This window comes from Orbicella franksi, chromosome 1 (genome assembly GCF_964199315.1).
Source record: "Orbicella franksi chromosome 1, jaOrbFran1.1, whole genome shotgun sequence".
NCBI classification, from domain to species: Eukaryota; Metazoa; Cnidaria; class Anthozoa; order Scleractinia; family Merulinidae; genus Orbicella; species Orbicella franksi.
Window position 1 is genome coordinate 8479080 of NC_138145.1, and position 24191 is coordinate 8503270.

Consider the following 24191-nt stretch of genomic DNA (forward strand, 5'->3'; position numbering starts at 1 on the left):
TTGAACCTTATAACCCTACACTGGAAAAGGTGAAAATTTACAGAGCATGTAAATAACATGTAATTAACATGTAAATAATCAAAAAGAGACTGTAAAGATTAATTTACATGATTTTTCCCCTTTTACATGTTTTGGAGGTTTCATGTAAAAAACATGTAAATATTTCAAGTGAAACATGTAAATGATGAATAAAACACTGTAAATGTTTCAAAGCAAAGGGCTAAGATCATGTAACTAACATGTAAACTGTTCCTGCAAATACTGTAAATAGCCTGTAAATTTCTTGTGATTCAACCTGGAAACCCGTAAATAACATGTAAATTTAATACAGGGAGGCTGCCATAATACTGTAAATAACATGTAAATAAAAAGGGGAGGCTGTAAACAACATGTAAATAAAAAAAGGGAGGCTGTAAGTAACATGGAAAATGAAAACAGGAGCCTGTAAATAACGTGTAAATCAAAAAAGGGAGCCTGTAAATAACATGTAAATCGAAAAAGGGAGCCTGTAAATGACGTGTAAATCGAAAAAGGGAGTCTGTAAATAACATGGAAAACAAAAAAGGAGCCCATAAAGAACATGTAAATCGAAAAAGGGAGCCTGTAAATAACATGTAAATGGAAAAAGGGAGCCTGTAAATAACATGTAAATGGAAAAAGGGAGCCTGTAAATAATATGTAAATGGAAAAAGGGAGCCTGTAAATAACATGTAAATCGAAAAAGAGAGCCTGTAAATAACATGGAAATCGAAAAAGGGAGCCTCTAAATAACATGTAAGTCGAAAAAGGGAGCCTGTAAATAACTTGCAAATCGAAAAAGGGAGCCTGTAAATTGCATGTAAATGGAAAAAGAGAGCCTGTAAATAACATGGAAATCGAAAAAGGGAACCTGCAAATAACATGGAAATTGAAAAGGGGAGCCTGTAAATAACCTGTAAATTGAAAAAGAGAGCCTGCAAATAACATGTAAATCGAAAAAGGGAACCTGTAAATAACCTGGAAATTGACAAAGGGAGCCTGTAAATAACCTGGAAATGTAAAAAGGGAGCCTGTAAATAACATGTAAATCGAAAAAGGGAGGCAGAAACCCTGTACGATAAATAACATGTAAATAATAACTTGAAGAAAAATGCATGGAATGTACTGTTTTATTGTAATCAAATATGTTGACCTTAATTATAGTAGTAGAAAACATGCAAATTTATACAGAATCAGAAATTTATTGCAATCAGAACAAACTCAGTAAAATTCAAATAGTTTTTATATGCCATGAATAAGGTTTACAATGTACACATTGGAACAAATAAAACGTTTTCTTTTCTTTCTATCCATAACAAGACGACTTAAATGTAATTTTGTGCATGGCCAAAATATTTTAAAATACCATGACTGAGCTCCTTTAACCGAATTCAAGCACTTTTCAAGAAGACTACTAAAATTCAAGACCTTTTCAAGATTGTACAAAACCATGTCATATTCAGCTCTATTTAATTCATAAGTAATAAAATGATTAAGAACTATACTGTTGTCAGCTACAACTAGTGAAAATTTTGCAATTTAGGCGTATTACTAAATTAAAATTCTTTGCAAATGGATACCTGTCTTAAATATGTACTAAATTCACAAAGTCAAATGTAACATAATGATAATACCTTTGTCATAAAATGAATGAATAAACTGGTTTTTTCTTACTAAGTAATTAATGCAGGATTAAATTAGCCTTAATAATTATTATGAAAAATGTGGGAGGCACGATGGCCTTGTAGTTACATGTAGTGCGCTCAACTCCTGATCGAGCGGTCCGGGTTCAAGCCCTAGGCGGGTACATTCTGTTGTGTTGCTGGGCAACACACTTTACTCTCAGTGCCTATCCACCCAGGTGTATAAGTGGGTACCAGCGAATTTAATGGTGGGGTAACCCTACAATGGACTGGCATCTCATCCAGGGGGAGTAGAAATAGTCCTAGTCGCTTCCTGCTACAGAAAGCAGGATAAGCTCCAGTCTGTTGGGCCACATGGCTCATATGCAGACTTTACCTTTACCTTATTATGAAAATTACTGCAATGTAAGTGTGAAATATTGATCAACTTTTTTCATAGAGTGAATTGTTCTTTTGAAATAATAGAAAATAGGGAGAAAAAACATTTACCACAAGATAGAGATTGACATTTTAAATTCATCATAAAAACATTCATGCCAAAGGAATACGACATTGCATAACATAAAACAAGGCTTCTGACATCTTTTAGGCTATGTTTACAAAGTCACAGTTTCCTTCTTTTTCCAAAACTGTACGGAATCCAAACAGGACAAACATTTTGGACCCCTGACAAAACATTCACTGTAAACAATATTCAAAATTTTACTTTTTCTTTTTGTGATAAAAAAACTGTATGTAAAAAAAAAAAAATTCATAGGGACCTGTTGAAATTGAAAGGCCTATCTAGTACCATAGTTCCCATAACAAATCATAAGTTAATAAATTATTGTTCTGGTACTACATGTATGTAAACATAGCCTTTGCTTTTTATGATGAAATCTTATAGCTGCTGTATTGAACAATAAGTATCAATCTAGCAATCTAAGATATTCAAATTTAATGCTAATTCACCAACACAGGTACAGTGTAGGTGATACTTCAAAGCATTAAAAATAATGTGGTTGAATTTATGCCAGAAAGTGTTGAAGGTCACCATGTTAGACTGTAATGCACCAGGGGCCCATTTCTCAAAGGTCCCAAAAAGTTTTCGCACCCAGAAAGCCATACCAAAATCTGAAATCTTATGCTTACAGAGCTGTTTTATTCGCTTATTCTCAATATGAAGAGAGGTTTCCTTCACACAAGAAGTTTCAGGCATATACAGCTCTTAGTTTTTAGATACAGCTCAATTAAAGAAGGCTTTGTGGGCCCGAATTGTTTCCAGGGCCTTCAAGAAATGCACCTTGGACCCCTTATAGAGTCATAGGTACTGTAGACTTCTCAGTGGCTGATTTGTTCCTGATCAAGCATCAATGCCAAGGAGTATGCATGTATTGACCACTCTCAATTTTACTTCATCCTACAAGTAACATAAAACATTTCGTTAAATAAGATAAGTTATGTTTGAGTATGAATCAGCAAATTCTGTGTATGATATCAATCAGCGAATTTTACACTGGAGTTATTATTTTGTTTCTTATCATTCCAATTTATACTGTGACATTTGAAATCGGACTGTAGCCGGTCATGATGACCGGCCAAAGTAATTTTAGCTCGGTCACGTCTCATTTCTGACTGGTCAAGATATTTACGAAAAAATCAAGTACACGTAATGTGAGCCAAATTAAACCCACAAATATAGTTTGTTTGTTCCAGTCACTGCTAGACCATTTAAAGATTGACTTAATATTTTTCTGAACGGATTTAACCCCAGTCACTCGAATGGCATTCCTATCGATCTTGAACGCATGACAAACAGCAAGCGAATGGTCTTTAGCCGTTCGAACAGATACATGTATGCATTGGTGTATGTTTTCGTTAGAGGTCATAATAAAAAAGAGATAAAAACTCTCAGATTTACAGTTGGGGATTTGATTGTTTATTCAAGAATGAACAACGTGACCATCTCAACATGGCATGACTGGTCAACACGACCGGGGAGTGAAGTTTTTGGCTGGTCAAGTCACCATTCTGGCCAGACATTGCCCGTTGACCGGCCATTATTTTGAGCCCTGAATATTCATCAATCAAACAGATCTTACATCTACATCTGTAGCTACTGTGTGACAAAAAATTTGCCTCTCTGATTGGAAGGCACTGAATGTCAGAGGATTTAGAAGAACTAAACTCAAAATCTGTGGCAGTAAGTATTCAATGTTCACTATCTCCTACATTGTAATACTCATGCACAATAAATCAAACTCCTATCAAACAATGTTTAAATAATAAGTCAAGTTATTTGCAGGCACAATTTGATTGTTTCTTACACGCACTTATGCTCTGTTGGTGGACAAAGGTACAGATGATGTCATAAAAGTTTGTTTTTGTTTCTTTGTTATGTATTACAAAGCAGATACATTCTATGTTGTCGTGCATCTGTTCAGTAATAGGTTGCAGAAGACATCAAAATGTGGTAAAAACATCAGTGACACACGCCTGTGACAGGGCTCTAAAGTGCTCTCTGGTCATCCCAGGGTACGGCAATCGATCGAAATCAATCCATAAATTGATATAAATCAACAAATTGAAATTAATGTAAGTGTTATCAGTGCTATCGATCAACTGAAAGAAATTCATACTCACATGCTAGAAAAGTTTCAAGTTATCAATTTGATTTTACCAAATTTATCAGTCATTAGAGAATCAATTGAAAGTTGGTTCACCTAAATTGTAGAAAAATTATGTCCCTCAACACAATGTTTGATTGTAACTTTTTTATGTAGATTTCAAAGGCACTACCAAAAACCCCCAAAACATAGTCCCTGATACATGTATGCCAGCAAAATATTCTGTTTACGAGATACAATGTTATGTTTTTATGCAATTGTATTCATGATTTCATATTTCACTTTAAATCTTTTGTTCATTTCTTTCTTATTAAATGTTGTTTAAAATATAAGCTAGTATCAGCAAAATTGATAATTGAAAATTTGATCACAATCGATTACTCATGATAAATCCTTTTATTAATTTCTGATATCATTGACTAATTTCTATTGATTGTTATGAAATAATCGATTGACTATACTGTGTCGTCCAAGACAAGTAGACTTTCCTGCCTGGGCAAATTACTCTTCCTTTTTTTCAAGTCCTGTGTAGTTTTCACGACAGTTTGAGGTACATGTATACCTCTTTATAAAGTATCGTAGTGTTTTTTTTGTGAAAGAAAATACCACAACATTTAACTTACTACAGTATCAGCACCAGTGGGTGCACTGTCCATGTACAGTTGTGTATAACAGCATATTGTAACTTGCATGTAGGTACAACTGTAGACACTTGAGTAACTTCAGAATACTTACTCTAGCATAAGAGAAATTTCTCTGCTGACGATGGCACATTACATTTTAGCTTACTAGCATTCACATCAGAGGGCAAAATAACCTTGCAAGAGCATGCATCAGAAAGAATCATGAGGTGCATATAAGCCAATAACAAATGTCGCATGCTCATGCTCAGTTATCGAGAACAGATAACAACAGATAATAAAGCTCTTTATGCACGGCAGGTAAACATCACCAAAGTCGATTCCACAAGCAATGTAACTTCTCCTTGATAATGACACATTCACAACCAAAGGCAAAACGAAATGTATACCTATCTTGACGTTACTTTACTCTGCTCGTTCAATTTATGCAAAACTTGCTTACCTGTTGTTTCTGTTGCCTGTAATCGCTATCTTCAGCTTCTGGGTAACGGTAAACTTTGCCTTGAAACCGTGCACGGTGACGAAGCGAAGGTAGAGTGGATTTTGGCCCGCTAAAGCAGAGCTCGAGTTCGATGCACGTTCCAACGAACTGCCAAACATGGCGGGAGAACCGAGAGAACCTGGTTACCTAACATGAAGACCGCTGATTCCTGCTTGTTGGAGATCGGGCACTCACAAGGTTGGTATGCTCTTTTATTATATGACTAGCTCCGTGAGCGGGCAAGATGAACCGAATCTCGCGCTGTGATTGGCTACCCGAGCGGGCAAGATGGAGCTATCTTGCCCGCTCGGGATAAGGGCTTTGTCCCGCAAGGAAAATTCATCCGAGGCGAAAGCCGGTTTACCAAAATTTTCTTTCTTAGTTTTTCCCTGAAAAATCTTTTCCGTGACAGTTAAAGATTTCCTGTGGTTTGTGTATCGATGGGGCTGGAAAACGAGAAAACTGAATGCGTCAACGAGAAAGAAAACAAAGAAAACAAAAATGTTGACGAGTTTCATGAATTTATTTTGCAACAAAAACCGGCAAACACAAAACTAAAAACACAAAGTGACATGAAGGTATGGAAGCGGTTTTGTTTACAAGAAAACGAGAATAGGGAACTGTGTGACATACCTCAGGAAGAACTGAATTTGCTGTTGTGCAAATTTTTCAAAACCGCAAAGAAATTGGACGGCACAGAGTACGAGCCTGTCAGTTTGACTTCCTTTCAACGTAGTCTCCAACGCGCCTTGAACGAAAGAGGTTCAAATGTAAATATTATTGACGGAGACAACTTCAAACTCTCCAGAGAAGTGTTAAGTGCCAAGCGCCGTCAGCTTGTTGTGGAACATGGCAAGGGGAACAGACCACAAGCTGCCCGTGAGCTGACCGAGGCCGAGGAAGACAAGCTTTTCGAGTGTGGTGAATTTGGGACCTCCAATCCGACAGCCTTGCAGCGTACCTTGTGGTGGATAATTGCCCTTCACTTTGGGTTCAGAGCTCGAGACGAAAGCCGCCGATTAAAGTGGGGAGACGTCACTTTGGAGAAAGACCCAGAAACGGAGAATGAGATTCTTGTGTGGAGATATGAGCGAGGGTCCAAAACACGTCAAGGCCAAGACAAGCCATACAGTGTTCGTGCTTTCCACCCTACTGCGCAAGCAACCGGCAACGAGCATTGCCCGGTTAAATTCTTCAAAGAATTTGCTCGCCGTCGTCCTTTGGAGATGAACAAGCCAGATTCACCCTTTTACCTCGCAGTCAAACATCAGCGAAAACCAGATGACGACGTGTGGTATATGCGAAGTCCGCTTGGTAAAAACGAAATCGGCAAATTTCTCCCCACCGCTGCGAAAAATGCTGGTTTACAGGGCAGAGTAACCAACCACTCGCTGAGAAAGACCTGCATTTCACGTCTCCTCGATGCAGACGTCCCAGATAATTTTGTGGCACAGTTAAGTGGCCATCGCAGTCTGAAAAGTCTCGACGCTTACAAATCGGCCTCGCATGAACATCAACGGCGAATGTCCCTTGCGCTGAGCCGTTCCAGCAGCAACCAGCTTTCTAGCATCTCCACTCGCACAGAAACCACAACTCGTCCCACCACTTCTGTTACCAGTGTTGAGTCTGCCACCTTTAATCCAGTCCAGATGGGATCGGGTGTTTTCTCAGGAGCAACGATTGGAAGCTTTAACAACTGTACTTTCAACATCCAGCTTACGTCGGGGCAGCTTTGCACCACAGAGCCAAGCGACAGTTCTTCGAAGCGCCCAAGGATCGGCGAAAGCGACGGCCGGATGAAATGAACTGTCTTGCTCTAATGGTTTAACATTCTTTGGAGTTTAAGTGCTGAAAATTTAAGCCATTTTAGACATTTTTGAGGTAAAAAAACCTTTTCGAATTTGCCTCGAGCGGTTTCGTACATTCGTTTATTCTGATTCAGCAGTTAGACATTTACTCGTCAAAAATGTAAACCAATCAAATGATTGTATTTCTGCATTCAGCCAATTAGGATAAAGGAGAACGCGCCATTGATTTTTGCATGTAACGGGCTTCCTTTTCAGTCCTTGAAAATAAACACGTACACGGATCATTTTTTGGTGTTTTATCCCATATAATAAATCCTTTATTGACCAAGCTTGTTCGGTCAAGATGGCTGGATATTGGCCTCGTTCTTTTTTTGCGTGTTTATGGACCTCGACTTCGTCTCGGTCCATAAAAACGCAAAAAAAAGAACTTGGCCAATATCCAGCCATCTTGACCTCATGCTTGGTCAATAACCCATATATATAAAGGGACTGGGATAACAGTGATGGCAATGAAAGCACAAAACGGTAGAAATCACCAAAAAAAACAAAACAAACAAACAAACAAACAAAGAAACAGTGAACATGCAAGGGCAGACTTAGTTGTATTAATCTTACTTGTAGAATGTTCATGTTTCGGAATATTTAACGCTCTAAATCGATGATATTTCGTTCATTCTCAGCGGTTCAGGGGCACAACTGTGACCTCGAACTTTCGCGATATGAGAAATTTAATGTTTGTTGTTTTTGGATTGTTAAAAATGTCATTTTGGGTACCGAAAAAAAGTCAGCTATCATTTTCGGAAAGGCGATAAGACCTAACGTTTTCGGGAAATGGACAAAAAAGCCCTAATAAGTTCGAGAATATTCAAGCTCCTCTAGAAAAACCGAACAGATAAATTTTTTTTGGCGCAGCCTAAAATTAACCTACAGAGCTTTGAAAGTACACCAGATAGCCTAAAACAGCGTTTAAAAGTATTCGAGAGGAAACGGTCGTTAGGTGTCCCTTATGGTTCCTTGCCTAACCTAACTCCGCGTCAGTTCAAGCTCGGTCACCAGGGCTCTTTCCGTCTTGAACTCACACAACACGTGACGCTTTCATGGTCCTTCATGAATAAATACGTACGTGTCCGAGAATTAATTTTTCTCTTTTCTAGAGACGTAAGCTTGGGACGCCTGCATGTGCAGTAACAATTCTAGTTTTATTTTGTCGTTGTGGATGCGCGGAAAGTTCACAAGAAGACAGCTTAATTAGTGCGGTGTCGCACCCGTGCAACTTCTAGGTTTTCCATTTACATGGTTTTTACATGTTTCTTACAGGCTCCCTTTCTTTCATTTACATTGTTTTTACATGTTTCTTACAGGCCCCCTTTTTTCATTTACATGGTTTTTATATGTTTCTTACAGGCCCCCTTTTTTTCATTTACATGCTTTTTACATGTTTCTTACAGGCCCCCTTTTTTCATTTACATGGTTTTTACATCTTTCTTACAGCCCCCCTTTTTCATTTACATGGTTTTTACATGTTTATTACAGGCCCCCTTTTTTCATTTACATGGTTCTTACATGTTTCTTACAGCCCCCCTTTTTTCATTTACATGGTTTTTACATGTTTCTTACAGGCCCCCTTTTTTCATTTACATGGTTTTTACAGGGTTACAAACATAACATTTCCAGACTTTTTACAGCATTCGCTTGAATTATTTACACGTTCCTCACATGGTTTAGCAAAGCAATTTACATGTTTTTTACAAAGGCAGATACTGTAAAAGTGCGTAAAATATTTTACAGGTTTTTACATGTTCTTCAAATGATCATTGTCGACAAAGACAATGTAAATCACTATTTACAGAACATTTACATGCTGTACTAAAAGCTGTAAATTTCCTGTAATTTTATTTTACAAAACCCTAACATGTAAATTTTAATTTACAAAGAATGTAAATCAAGATTTACATACTGTAAATTAAAATTGACATGTCAATGTAAATTTTCAACTTTTCCAGTGCTACTCTGATTATGGTTTTAAAATATCTTTTTTACTTTTATTTCAGTTCATTCGGAAAAGATGGTGAAAAAGAAACCAAAATTGGAGCCTTGCTGACGTTGAACATGCCGTAGAGAAGTCATGATGCGACAAAACCATATGCACGTCCTTCGAGATCCGTGGTAAATGACAACCCAGTAACAGAGAGCTCCAAGAAGTATTACCAAAGCTTCAACGACCTCTGTAAAAGAGTAAAAACACTCAAAACGTTGGACGGTTGGATAGTCCAGGAACTGGAGGACAGACTAGTTTTAAAGAAGAAAAATTCCCAAGTTACGCTTCCAGAAATTGAGATTATGATTGATGATAGTCTAGGATTCACTATTTATGTATATGGATGGCTCCTACCAGAAGACCATGAACTGTACACTACAAACTTGAGATCAATTACTAACATTACTGCGTCTGACCTTGTAAAGAGTATCAGCACACTGTCTATTTGTCCTGGGGGTGAAACCACCCAAATTGTAAAGCAGTATCGTGCAATCGCGCATCACGCAATTCCAAAGTCTGTTGATCCTTTTTTTTGTCAATGATGATGATGATGATGGCAGTTCATTTCCACATCAAGAATATTGGAGAACTCGTGGTTGTGCAGTTTTGTTTGGACATGGTGAACAGTGCTGTAGTTGTCATCAGTATTCACAGAAATCTGAACTCAGTCACAAGGCAAAACAAAAGAAACTAGCTGAGCCAGCACATCTATTTTCACCCGTCTCACAGACCGCACCAGAGCGAATTAAGCTCACACTGCAGATGCAGAGATTCAAATGTGCTGAACTATGTTTGCACATTCCAATTAGTAAACTTGCAATGCTTTTTGCATGACACTGAAAGCCTCTCAAACTACTACAGGCCAACAAGTAAATGTGATGAATTGCAAAGCTGTTCATGAGGATCGTATTTCATCGTTAATGAAAATAATGTTTGACTGTGAGTCGGTGGGACGGGCCGATTCGAAGAAGAATGATGCAAGAAAAACTTATTTAAATTTAGCTATTTTAATAGAATCGTAGATATGGGGACTTCTCTACCCTTATCGGTTCGACAGGTTACTGCTATCGCCAATGTTAAGAAAGGTTTGAGAGAGTCTGATTTAGTTTTTAGTGATGTGTCCATGTTGTTCATGTTTTTTTATAGGCTTTTTTTTATTTCGAAATATTTAGGTCGTCTATCTTGTATGGGGTCCCATGACTCTTTTACAGACCTTTAATTAATGGTTTCTTTTTCTCCCGATATCAATATTTATATACTTGTACATGTGTTTTACATATTTTGCTATTTTTCTGTCGCTTTTAGAACAAGGAAATTTGGCAAAAGGTATAGAAACAAAGTGATTCCAGGCCTGTAGTCTTCCGGTCATTATTATTACGCTGCTGTTTTACATTTCTCTAAGACTACGATTATTTTATGAAAACTGAACTGCATATCGGCCATTCTAATAGCTGATTGCTTATACGTAAAAGGTAAGGCATTAAGGGCTTGATATTTCACTTTGCTCAGACTTCATTTCCATCAGTATGTAGACGCCAGAACCTGAAGAAAATAAACATCAGACATTAGAATTCAGATGCTGATTATTTTTTGTTTTGATTTATTACGTTGTACATGTTTTCACATTATTGTTTTATCGAGTTTATAGATTTTGTAGTACGAAAATATTACTGCCATAATGCTCAAGCCCGCAACATCGAATGAGTAACCTATAATAATTACCCACAAATGTGGATGGGAAAGTGTGAAAAATCGTGCATTTTGATCTGAAATAGCCAGATAACGCGCACTTGAAGAGCTTTGAGAATCGTGCGGCATAGCAACACCCAACATTCTTAACCTTATTCTCCCTCCCCCCTGATTTAATATACGATTGTACTGCAATTTGGCATTTTTGAAGTCATTTAAACACTAAAGACGCGACCTGGTTTATTCATTTGTTCGCTCGTTCTTTCACTCACTCGTACCAGTGTTCAATCAGATAAGGTTGTTTTCTGAAGGTGGTTGTTATGTTACTCCAGAGTTGGCCGATAAAGGACGGTTTTCCCATCTAGTAAGCCTTGCTTCACTTTATTATACAAGAAACTTGCTTACCAAATCTTCCCAGCACCACCACCAACCATCATCATCATCACCATCACTTTCGCCCCCCCGGTTGGCGACTAAAAAAATAAAGAAAATACAACATACAGCTTACCTAAGAAAACAAGACGTAAATGGTACGCGTTGAACTTGAACATATTTGAACAGTCATAAAACAAGTAATGTACCCTTCAGGATCTGGATCCACACTGCCGCTGCCATCATCGTCATCGTCATTGTCACCGCCATCGTCCATGTTACCGCCATCACCTCCTGGGCCTGGAATTAAATATAATAACGATAGATTGAAAAACAAAATATTTTTGTAGGGATCAGAAAAATGAGAGAATGATGTTCACGGCATGTAATGGCAACAAAGTTAATTAAAAGCTGCGTCTTATCATGCTTATTAAAATTAGATAATAAAAAAAAAAAAAATTAACCGTGCCGTTTTTTAATTATAAGACCCTAAAGCTGTATTAAGGTTGTTTCTAGCAGGTCATACTATTGCTATGGCAACCTATTGCAGCACAAAAATGATAACATCGTGTTCACCAATGATTGGGAAGTTTTTTGATACCATGATTGTAGCCTTAAATGATAAAGAGTGGTTATAACGACCCATCAAAATATAAACGCTGGAATCTGTTTTGAGCCACTTTCAGGTTGACTTATTGGCATTGGCTAAGTCTGTATATATTAGATTTTCCTTTCAAGGTGAGTGTTATGTTATTCAAGACTACTGTTCCATTGTCTAAAAGGGACGGTTTTGTATTTAATAAACTATTCTCGTTCTTACTTTCCCTAATGAGACTTACCAAAGGTAGGACTACCACCGGGGCCGCCATCTCCTCCGCCTCCACCACCCCCTCCGCCACCTTGGACACCACCAGCACCTCCATCACTGCCGCCGTCACCGCCGCAGAACTTAGCGCTAAAGATAAAGACGACACAATAGGGAAAGCCCTGATCAAGAGCAGAGATTATATCGTCTAGCACGACATTGAGAGTAACCCAATTAATCTAGGATTAGTTTACACAAATCCTAACAGAAACTATTGCCGATCTTGTAAGGTTTCATAATAGTGGCTTTTTTCGGCATCGAGAACCGATTGATTCAGTTGACGATATTGCTTCTGCGTTGCATGGTAGAAAACACCCAGCAACTGTCTGAATAACCACTTTCCGTCTTGAGAAACGAAATGACTTTGAACAGAACTTTTTACAAGAGTTTTATTTTACTTGGCAATTTTCCATCCGATTTAATATATAATCTGAAAAGCGAGGCCAGGACTTTCAAATTTTCCTGGCGATCCCGCAATGGCAATCTCAATATGCATAGGGGCCTTGATCCAATTCTCCTTGAGCGACTTTCTCATGGCATATATACTAAAATAAACCAGTGCGATTGCCGTTCTGTTTGAAATTGAATGAAAAGAGTTTTCGTGCTTGCAAAGAAAATACTTAGAACAACCTTTTCTCACTGGAGATTTTTTGCTTAAATCTAAACGACAAAATTTGTTTCGATCAGTTATTGTTCTCATGTATTTCTCAGTAGACTGCCAGAAGGGACAAATATAAAAAATATCCTGTCGTTCCTTGCCATACACTTGATTTAGTTCGACCAGTGTCTTCTAAATCAAGGTGTGTAAGCAAAAGACCATTACTATAAGATTTGCTGACGAAATTTTCTAAGACTGATGCGTTTCTGGCAGTCGTCTGAAACGATCCAAGGTACAGTTAACTAACCTTTCTGACATTGGATGACTCCCATCACTATAGCAAGAACAAGCCAAAATTTCATGTCGAACGCTGTTTACTTCCTTGTTAGCCAAAACCCGCGTAAAGACTTGGAGCACTGAAAAGTGTGGTAAGGCAAAGTGGATGTTGTGAATTTAAATGGTTTCTCAGCCAGTTATATCGGTGTTTTGAGTGGAATGTTCGTTATTTATAAGCTGTTTCCGAGATACCGATGCAAACATACTCACCCACCATATGTAAACTTGGAAACTTACTAAGTGATTTTTATCTCTGAAACAATACACGTCAAAATGGTCAGCAAGCGATATCTGTTGTTTTATAGAGTATAAATCACTCAAATTCAAAATGAAAATATCACCTCCATGTATTATGTAATACATCAAACACAAAAGACCTTGTTTTACTGCATTTCCAAACAGTGAGAAGAGAGTCTAAAATACCACGCGCAGCGGAATATTTTTGGCGAACTTCGAGGTGTCTGGAAATGTAGTTACACACGGTCTTCAGTGTTTCATATATTTTCTCAATCGAAACTTACATGCACTGAAGACGAAATGGGGTTATAAAATCGTAAAACTCTATCGTGATTAAGATTAGATATCGAAACACCAAAATAACTTTAATCTAAACTTAACTCGATGTCGGTTGAACGTAGGCAACTTAAGACAATACAATAAGACAAAGACTACTGCAAGGCTGACACAACGTCGTATATTTAAAACAATATTTCGGCTGGCCAGAAAAGCCATCTTCAGGTTTAGATGTTACTAAATTATAATCAAAGGAGACCTATGGCCAAACTCGTGGATTAGGTGATCTAGAGATGAAACATATAAGTGAACTTGCAATTACTGGTGTATTATTAAATGCTGTTAAAACAAGCCGGGTTTGTACCATGCAAGGTCGCACTTAACTCACAAAAGTGTAGGCGTTTTTCGTTGGCTTTTTTTTTTTGCACACATATCACAAAGACATACGTCCAGAATAGCTAGGGTGGCAAAATTGCAGCAGAACATGGAGTGGTAAAGGCTAAGGGTTCTTGGGTCACAGAGGACACTCCTGCCCAACAAATCATAGAGTACTCTCCCCCCTTCTCCCCTTCCCTCACACCCAGATCTTGATGTTGATCTGCCTGCTAGAAAATTTTGCATGTCTTCAAGTCGTACGAGCTCACAAACGTTTTTCATTGCATTTCATTCAAGGTTATAGGTAAGGTTTCTTATGAGACAGCACTTCTTTTCCAATGTGGAAGCGCTTGTCTCTATATATATTGCACGTAAAATACATCAAAATAAGTACACTCTTTTGCAAGCATTTTCATTGTTGATCCGACAAATCTGTCGACCATAAATATGTGTTCCAAAAATAATAATAACAGCTTTATTGAAGTGTCAATGTATTTAGTATTAACTAATAATTGGGGACAAGCTCACAGGGGGTTTCTTTCCCTTTGTCATCTTTTCAGTCAGGAAACACTTAACTCGATGCCGGCTGAACATGGACAACTCAACATGAAAAACTTAAGTGTTTAAACTGCAAAGCGGTGAACGAAGGTCCTATTTGATTTAACGTTGGATCTCACAGCAGATCTAATCAGCCAAACTTGAAAAGTAAAACGATAATACGCCACTACTGCAAGTTTGACACAACGTCGTAGAGTTAAAATAATATTTCGGCCGGCCTCAGGTCTAGATGTTACTAAACTATAAAAATGAAATTACAACATTATACAATGGTGCCGATGTTTGTCTTGTATTCAACAGCTGTTTCGTTCATTAAAAGTTGTTCGTTTCGCTCATATAAGCTCATTAAGGTTGAGGAATAAGACACATTCTCATCAAAGCTTACCACATTAGCCTTTCAGGTCACTTTCCAGCAAACAAATGCACATCTCCCGGTCATTTTGAACGCCTGGACAACTCAAATGGTCCTGAAATTCAGCCTTCAAGTTGGCCATAGTACTAACTGGAACATTCGAAGTCAATTTCACTTCAATTTAGCGAAACACCTAATATTAATGGTCGTGTAAAAGCTACAAAATCATCAATATTCGGGCTGGCACGATGCACGCATTGAGTAGTAGGTTCGCATCGACCGCACGGTTACTATCCCAATATGGCGTCGGGTTCGGTTACTATTCCAATATGGCGTCGGGCGCGGTTACTATTCCAACATGGCGTCGGACTCGGGCACTCTCGTCCGGGCCGACTGATTACGAGCAGTGTCTACATCTGAGTGAGTGAGTGAGTGAGTGAGTGAGTGAGTGAGTGAGTGAGTGAGTGAGTGAGTGAGTGACACATTTGCATATCGGAGTTCCCGCAACAAACACGTTTCTACGCTTCGCGTATCCACGAGTTTAAAAATGAAATTACAATATTATATAATGGTGCCGATGTTTGTCCTATTTTCAATAGCTCTTTGGCTCATTAAAAATTGTTCGTTTCGCTCATATAAGTTCGATAGTTTCTTCCAAACACTTTAGCACTCGCGGCAAACCTGCTAAGAAATAATTATTCTCACAGTCTTTCTAAACATCTACCTTTTAAGGTCCATTTATTTTGTTGTTTTCCAAACACGTGCAAGCCTTTAAGCATCTATCATCGCGAAATTTCGCTTGTTAAAATGTGAATGCTTCCTGGATGTCTCCTCACAGGATTAGGATTTGGTTTTTGAAAAAGGTTTTGGTATTGTATATGCTCCTTTGCGAATAAAATTACTCGCGTGATTTTTTGGTCCTATCCCAACATCTTCGATCAGTTGCTGGATGAAAAAGAAAAAAAAAATAATACTGAAAAATCGATAAAATGGTTATTGTTTCTACTCACCTAATTGTCACGTACTTGACGCACCATCAGGTGTGTGTCCAAATACAGGTTTTATTGACATTGCCATTGGCAACAGTTGACTTGCCAATGCCAAACTTGACCCTGGATAGCCGATCAACACTAGAATGCACGATAATACTGGAAAAAAAATCAATCATAAGAGCGAAATTAAAACTTTGATTAACTTTGTAATTTGTTTTTGCACGCTGACCCAGCCCGGGATATCAGAACAATGTGTATAAAGATGTGAAGTTCATATGAAATAATTCATATATGAACTGCGGTTGTAGATGAGAGTGAAGAATGATCATCGCAGTTAATTTTCCAATTTATGCCGAAGTAGCAGGATAACGGTAAACACGGTAACTTTGAACGCTTTGTACTAAGTCAATATACTTTGGCCGAAAAATGTTTTTCCAGCAACGTGATGTATATCCCTCCAATGTCTGATTCATCACTGTGATTGCTTTCAAAAGCATTGAACTTTTGAGAAATAATTATTTTAAAATCAGCTCCAACGCTCCATCTAATTTAGTATGCATTATTTGAAACTTTATTTTTTTAATCGCTTCGGCAGTTTTTTGATGTTTAACAAATGATATTGCATTAAAACGCCTTTTTCTTCAACACTGTGTAGTTTTCTCATTATTTTGCGTGGCGATAGTAATTTCTGAACAGTTTTTTTGCGGGGGTTTATTTTCGGCCAGATTTTGCTGCTATCAGACGGAAAAAGTTTGTGGCTCGATATTTTTGGTTTAAAGCGAAACTGAAACAAAAGAAATTCATTTTTAAATAGTATTCGGTAACCTCTGCTTGGGAGATAAAAATCGGCCGATTTTATTTTTTAGCCGGAAATCATCGCTCGTTTCTTAGGCGCAGGGCCTCTTAAATGATCTTAAATTACAAAATCTCTTGACGATACTTAATTATAATATCAATTGCATGCTATAAATACTTCTACTTAATGTAGTCAGTATTATTCAGCGAAATTTTAATTTACTATTTAATCAATTTTCAATGTAAATAGCTATGCATGAAATTTAGTGTCCCCAGTTAGTAGGCTCCCTGTAGCCAGTTGGTAGATTGGTACATTAATAAAGTTTTTGTGGCTCTCTTTGTTGTTGTTTAAAAATTTTCCGAAATCTATCACATAAAAGGTTTTGGTTGCCTACCATTTTGGCTTGTATTGTTACAGGGGTAAGGATCATAGTTGACGTACGGTGGGTGAGTAAGTTTCCATGAGCATGTTACCATCACAGAATAAGGCTAAAAATAACGAAGTTTCTTATTAAAAAGATGATATAGCGTTAGCGGTAAGAAACCATATAATACACAACATCCAGCTTGCTCCTACCACACTCTTCACTGCTTTTTGTTTACTGTTTACAAAGTGTAGATTAAGTTACAACAAACAACCATTATTAATCTTTTTAGTGAGTTACCGTCTAGTTACAACGGGTGGAAGTCAGCCTTTTTTAGATATAGATTAATCTTCAAAATATGTTTACCATGTCAGACGTCAGACGTGCTTAACATATTCTGGGCCACTACAACTTTGCCGGCTGATAGCAGCAGACACTTAAATGATCGTAAATTACAAAATTTCTCGACTATACTCAATTGTAATATCAATTCATTGCCATAAATATTTTGACTTAATGTAGTCAATATTGTTCAGCAAAATTTTCATTTACTTACTTAGTCGATTTTTAATGTGTTTGGTTATGTATTTTGTCTTTGTCACAATTAGTGAGTTCCCTCTAGCCAGCTAGTAGATTGGTACATTGTTAAAGTTGCTTTCATTTTCCGAAATCTGTCACATAACAGATATGGCTTGCTTACCATTTTGACGTGTATTGTTTCAGGGATAAAGATCATTTAATGAGTTTCCTAGTTTACGTATGGTGGGTGAGTATGTTTGTATCGGTATCTCGGAAACAAGTTATAAATAACGAACATTCCTCTTAAAACGCCGATATAACTGGCTGAGAAACCATTTAAATTCACAACATCCACTTTGCCTTACCACACTTTTCAGTGCTCCAAGTCTTTACGCGGGTTTTGGCTAACAAGGAAGTAAACAGCGTTCGACATGAAATTTTGGCTTGTCCTTGCTATAGTGGTGGGAATCATTCAATGGCAGAAAGGTTAGTTAACTGCACCCTAATTGTCGTTTTAGACGACTGTCGAAAATCAATTTGGCTTGAGCCACTCAACTTGGAAAATGGATCGTTTGTAAACAGTGAGAATTTTGATGCCACTGAACTGAGCTTTTAATCCTTAGGTCATATATTATTTCCATATCGAGCCATAAAGGAGAAAAAAGAAATAGAAATTGTGCAAAACGCAAAGGTAAAGGAACACATGATAAAATGTGACACCGTTGAAAACATTCACGAAGTTATTGACGATCCTTGTCGGAGTCGTTACCACAAAGAAAGTACCGCTTCTATGTCCGATCACCAATGGAAGCAGTGATGCAGTGATAAAATCCCTGTATTTCGGGCTCTGATTTTCTTTCCTATTTGTTTCGTTCTTTATTTTCCCTGCCAATACTGAGTGATTCTACTCTCTTGTATCTACTTTTGATCTGGTGGCTTCTTCGTCTTCGGCTTAGCTCATCCACTGAATTGCCTCATGTGATAAAGGACAGTTTGACCGGTGAAACTGGTCTTTAGTTAGGCATTTACGATTGCAGGTTCTGGGGTCTCAATTCCAAGTTCGGGCTTCGAATTTTTGTCTTTCTTTGTTATCTTTTGAGAGATCTTAGAAAAAAAAATACTGTGTTCGGATTGGAATCACTATACCACAAGGACAGCACCGCGTCTCGTCAGTTCAACAAAGTTCTGCCCTGTTCTGCGGCGTTCGTACTTGATCGGATGAACAAATACAAATACCTCGTGTTATAACGATTTCTTTTTTTTCTTCCCTTATGAAGGTAATATCAGTCACTCCAGAATTCCCAGCCCTGTGTAACGTCTTTTCTTTCGCGAAACGCATCATACTAATTCTCCTCAATTCTCCTGTCCATTTCTCATCTAACAATTTTAATCACACCTTGAATCATTCGAAATTTCATACAGCTATTCAATATTGTTGATTTTCAATATCTTCTTTTTTGGCAGTCGAGTAAAGACTTCTTCAAAAATGCGCTATCTATATAACTAGCTTCCATACATGGAGACGTTAATTCGTGCAAAAATCTATTGAATGTAGACAAGAGACTATGCATAGTATGTTGATGTTGATTATTTCCGCGGTAAGTTATTGAGTAATTGCGTGAGAAATATAAAGAACAAATGAAAAACATCGCCAATAAAAATTAAAACTTATCACTCCGTGAGGAAATCGTCTGTTAATCACCTTGGGACTCTACACATAGGTCTCTCAAACCAGCATCCTGGAGCCCCTTTCCGATTATTCCAAACAAAGTGCAGGCGGTATGAAACGCTCCCATTTTGACAATGATATCTCTAAATTGCTCGCCATATTGGTTACCCATGATGCATAGCAAATCAAGCATATCATTATACCATTAAAAAAGGTGTTAAGAAGCCCATTTTTGAACTGAACACTGGAAAAATATGAAAAATAACATATTGTGTTTGTTTTTCTTCCTGTCTATCAAATGCCTTGAAATTTCTGCATATTTTTAGTTTTCAATCCCGGAGGGTAATTTTTGATATTTTTAATGAACTATAAAATCAAACTCTAAAGCTACAAATTGCAGATGGCTATAATTCTTTTTTTTTTTCAATACTTTGGTTCATTCTTCAAGAAGACATAAGCCATAATTTGTCCCTAAAACTGGTAAGAAAATTTGTTGTGGCCCATGGACTATACCTACAAATTGGATTTTCAAAGTAAAAATTTAATAATACTCTCTTTTGCTAGTACAACGTGATTTAAAAGTTACTTGTCAAACTAGATCAAATGAATAGCAGTTTTCTGAGACAAATGCTGCAGTGTAGGACTAAGCAAATTACCTCCAGTGATAAAAGGTTATTCTAAGCATTTTGTTGTCCACGAGGAAATACTCTCTCTATTCACCCTCAACTTAGAGCGACAATCGAACTGATTTTTGTTGGGTATTTCCCATGAGGAAGTCGCGCGACGGAAAACTTTGCACAGAATTAGATCAAGACCCCGGTGCATGAGGAAGTTGTCATTGCTGAATCGCCAGGGAAATTTGAAAGTCCGGGCTTGGCTTTTCCAATTAGAAATTAAATCAGATGAAAATTGCCAAGTAAAAGTATTGTAAAAAGCTCTGTTCAAAGACATTTCGTTTCTCAAGACGGAAAGTGGTTATTGAGATAATTGCTAGGTGTTTTCAATCGTACAACGCAAAAGCAATATCGTCACCTGAATCAATCGGTTTTCGATGCCGAAAAAAGCTACCATTATGAAACATAACAGTATCGGCAGTATTTCTGTTAAGATTTGTGTAAACTAATCCTAGATTAATTGGATTACTCCCAGTGTCGTGTCATGGGATATAAACTCAGCTCTTGACCAAGGCTTTTCGCTTGGTATTGTCTTTATTTTTAGTGCTAAGCTATGGAGGGAACGGTGGCGGCGGCGGCGGCGGCGGCGGCACTGGTGGTAAGTCTAATTGGGTGAAGCAAGACGAGAATAGTTTATATAAGAGGAAAATCTGCTCTTTTGCGCAATGGAGCAGTACTCGGGAATAATATAACACCCACCTTAAGAGAAAAACCTAAGATAGCTTTTAAGAAAATAGTTTGCAATCCTCTATTTGAAATACCTTCGAAGGACGACAACTGTGTTGTTTTGTCGTGAAAATCATTTTCTCATTCTTTTGATCCCCAAAAGACAAATGATTTGCTTTATCTCTCGTCTTCCTGATAAGAGCAATATTTTTTTTCCAAAACCTGTTGTGCACCGTTCAGGTCTTATGTTTGTGTTTTTAAAAAGTGGAATTTTGTCACCCTAGCGAAGTTTGGTTTTCTAAGAGAGAAAATGTCGGCTCTTCGTAATGTCTTTTTCATTCTATCTTGATTACGTTCTAGTACCAGGCCCTGGAGATGATGACGGTAATATGGACGATGATGATGGTAGTGGCAGTGAGGATCGTGAACCTGAACCTGAACCTAAAGGGTAAGTTGCTTTCTTTATGACTTTGGTCTGCCATTCAAAGAAAGAATAAGTCAGTGCGTATCATCCAGGGTGATCTTGGCTAAATTAATTGTGAGTAATTTCATTGTGTGTAAAAGAGATAATCTCCGTCCTTGATTTTCTTTTATTTTTATTTATTTATTTATTTATTTTTTGTTTCGTTTTTTCATTGTATCTTCTTTGTTTTTCTAGTCGCGGTCCCGGGAGGAGGTGATGGTGATGATAATGGTCGCAGTGTTGATGGTGAGTAATTTCCTTTGTAGGTGAAGCAAGTCGAGACTACCTTACTAGATAGGAAACTCGTCCGTTTTCGGCAGTAACATAACAACCACCTAAAGAAAACCTGATCTGATTGAACACGGGATCGAGCGGGTTAAAGAACGAGCGAATGATCAAGGGCTCGCGTCTTTAGTGTTTAAGGTTACTGATAACCTTTTCGGGGTCGAATTTTGAAAAATTTTAAAAAGCTACCGTAAGATATTTTAGGGTAAACACTAAAGAAAGAAAACGACCTTTGGACCTCTCTGATTTTTGAGTGTAAAAAGTGGTTGAAATTTCTGCATATATGAGAAAAATTAGGCAATGAGGATTTGAAAAGCGATACAAATATTATGTAAATGTACACTAAACGTTATAAAACGTTTGTTATAAAACCTCTAAAATACAAAAGGATAAATAAGACAGAAGGACTATGTTAAAAACTACAAATGATCTAATAAATATAAAATACTCTGTGCTATAAAAGCAACTCTGGTCAGATGGAGTCTGACTGCTTGTGCAAGGTTTGCACTAGTTCTTTTATAAGAATAATCTTTTAAATTAAGCTGTCAAATTTGCTCTGGCTCTTCCGAAAGATCATAAATGTATGATTTATGTCACTTGCGTCCCTCCCGTGTTGCTCTATCACGTGTTTCCTAATCGCAGACTCCTTATGTTCCTCAATACGTTGATACAGGAATTAGTATGTGTTGTCAATATAATCTGCATCGCACAGGTTACACTTAAAATGTTACACAACGCATTCTTGATTCACGATAGGGGTGTCTCTTCTTTTGGCTTGGTCTCGGATCCGATCTTTCGTCTTGCGTACACGATATGAATATCTGTACCGATTTTGAGGCTTAATTCCGCAAGTTTGTCTTCTCACAGAATTGGCTGATTTCGGGTGTGTGGAAAACCCGAATAGCGAATAGCGTATAGTCGCAAATAGCGAATAGTACGAATAGTGCGAATAAGTCTCGAATAGTCTCGAATAGTGGCGAACAGTCGCGAACAGTCGCGAATAGTTGCGAATAGTCACGAATAGTCGTAAATAGTCAGCGCTTTAGTTCAGCACTGATCTGGATTCCTTGAAACTGATCACGTGGATCAATAGCGTTTATCCGCGAACGCTGATAGATTCGACTAAGCACATGCAGCGGTGAAAACAGAAGAAATTACGTTTAGAAATACCTTTTGTCCTGATCAGTGTCTACGTTGCTCCGAGGTTGAATGCGAGGTACTGGGTTCCAAATTTCTGTCATTCGTCTTTATCATCTCCCCCCCCCCCCCCGCCCTCTCCCCCTCCGGCCCCTTTCCTTATTTGCCACTATTCTTTCATTCATTCTGTTTATTTGCTTTTTTACTTAATGTACAGTATTTATAAATATTTTAATGTGAGGTGAGGTGACCTCTAGAAACCATCAGGCTTTTAGTTGAGGCCACCTCGTACGTAACAATACGGTTACATAAATAGTGCAACAGTGTCCGGCTTTGCCAGTTCAGTTATTATTTTACTAAAACTCTAGCAGTTTTTTCTTAAAATTGGGAAAATTTGACAATGAAGTCATTGTAACAGGAAGGGAATTCCAGATCTTTGGACCTTGGTACTATTCGAGACTATTTCCACTATTCGCACTATTTGCTATTCGCTATACGCTATACGCTATTCGGGACTATTAGCTACTTGCTATTCGGGTTTTCCAGACACACGCTGATTTCTGGCCAGTATGTGAATTTCAAGAATTTTTACCAAATTTGTTCAAAATGATCGTCGGACATTGGTGCTCGAAAATATGCCGAAATATTTTCGAAATATTTTTATTTTGACAAAAAAATCACATACGCATTGGTCAACTTTAGAGCTTTTTTCTCAGAAACCAATAGGAAGATCGTTAAAGCCCGACACACTTTGCTAGCATATCTAGTGCTGATTGACATAGTACAGTTTGTTGTTGTTGTTGTTGTTTTCTTGCTTGTGCGTGATAATGCGAAGCCGGGTAATTTAGCGAAATGAACATCTACGGTTTTGAGTTTGAAGCTTCCCGCGTGCTTAGCAAAGCTTCATTTTATTACCTTTTCGGTGATGTACTGTTTGCTGGAGTTTTACCGAAAATAACGCGTTTACGATAGATTTCCCCGAAGGCACCCCAAAAGGTTATAAATAACCTTATATCATTTAAAAAATGCCACATTGAAGTACAATCCTTTATCAAATTTAGGGGGCTTGCTCTAAAAAAGAATGTTAGATGTTGGTGTGCCGTACGATTCTCGCACCCTTTTGTAAGCTATTTCAGACTAATATCTCGTTCTTGTGGCTCCTTGCGTCATACCACAGCAGCAAAATTCATAAACTTGGTTTTAGCCTAAAATAACTAAAAAACAATGACTTATAATTACACATAACACTTACAACTTATCAAATCAAAGCAAGAATTAATTTGAATTTTAATATCTGATATTTATTTTCTCAGGCTCTACCGAGTACGTACTGATGGGAATGAAGTCTGAACAAAGTGAAATATCAATCCCTTAATGCCTTTCCTTTAACATATAAGCAATGCAGTTATACGAATTGTCGATATACAGTTCAGTTTTATATATAACAATTGTAGTTGTAAAGAAATGTAAAACAGCAGCGTAATAAAAGTGACAGGAAGACAACAGGCCTGAAAAGAGTGATTTTCTGCACCTTGTGCTGCCGACTTTCCTTGTTACCCGTCCCATCGACTCTCAGTTTGTAAACATTTAAGTAATGATGAAATAAGATCCCCATGAGCAGCCTTCAGTTTTTCATTACTTATACATGCTCGCTTGTAGTAGTTTGAGAGGCTTTCAGTATCATTCACAAAGCATTGAGAGGCCACTGATTGGACTCAACAATTATAAAGTAA

General features: G+C 37.6%; 1 protein-coding gene and 3 long non-coding RNA genes across 4 annotated transcripts; 2 read left to right on the forward strand and 2 right to left on the reverse strand.

The window, feature by feature from the left end:
• Positions 1–225: 225 nt before the first annotated feature.
• LOC145487860 (uncharacterized) lies at positions 226–5508 on the reverse strand. The gene is made up of 2 exons (XR_014049458.1): positions 5351–5508; positions 226–3060 (listed from the first exon to the last, which is right to left on the reverse strand). It is a non-coding gene; the product is annotated as an uncharacterized LOC145487860 (long non-coding RNA).
• Positions 4365–9099, forward strand: LOC145487853 (uncharacterized protein KIAA1958-like). The gene has a single exon (XM_081466646.1). It carries the CDS (start codon positions 5830–5832, stop codon positions 7192–7194), a length of 1365 nt encoding a protein of 454 aa, XP_081322772.1. The 5' UTR covers positions 4365–5829; the 3' UTR covers positions 7195–9099.
• Positions 9100–10711: 1612 nt separating this feature from the next.
• On the reverse strand, positions 10712–12411 carry LOC145483029 (uncharacterized). The gene is made up of 2 exons (XR_014048865.1): positions 12136–12411; positions 10712–11596 (listed from the first exon to the last, which is right to left on the reverse strand). It is a non-coding gene; the product is annotated as an uncharacterized LOC145483029 (long non-coding RNA).
• A 5561-nt stretch (positions 12412–17972) lies between these two features.
• On the forward strand, positions 17973–24120 carry LOC145487867 (uncharacterized). Its single transcript, XR_014049460.1, has 5 exons — positions 17973–18050; positions 20452–20505; positions 20934–21021; positions 21232–21282; positions 23772–24120. It is a non-coding gene; the product is annotated as an uncharacterized LOC145487867 (long non-coding RNA).
• Positions 24121–24191: the final 71 nt, after the last annotated feature.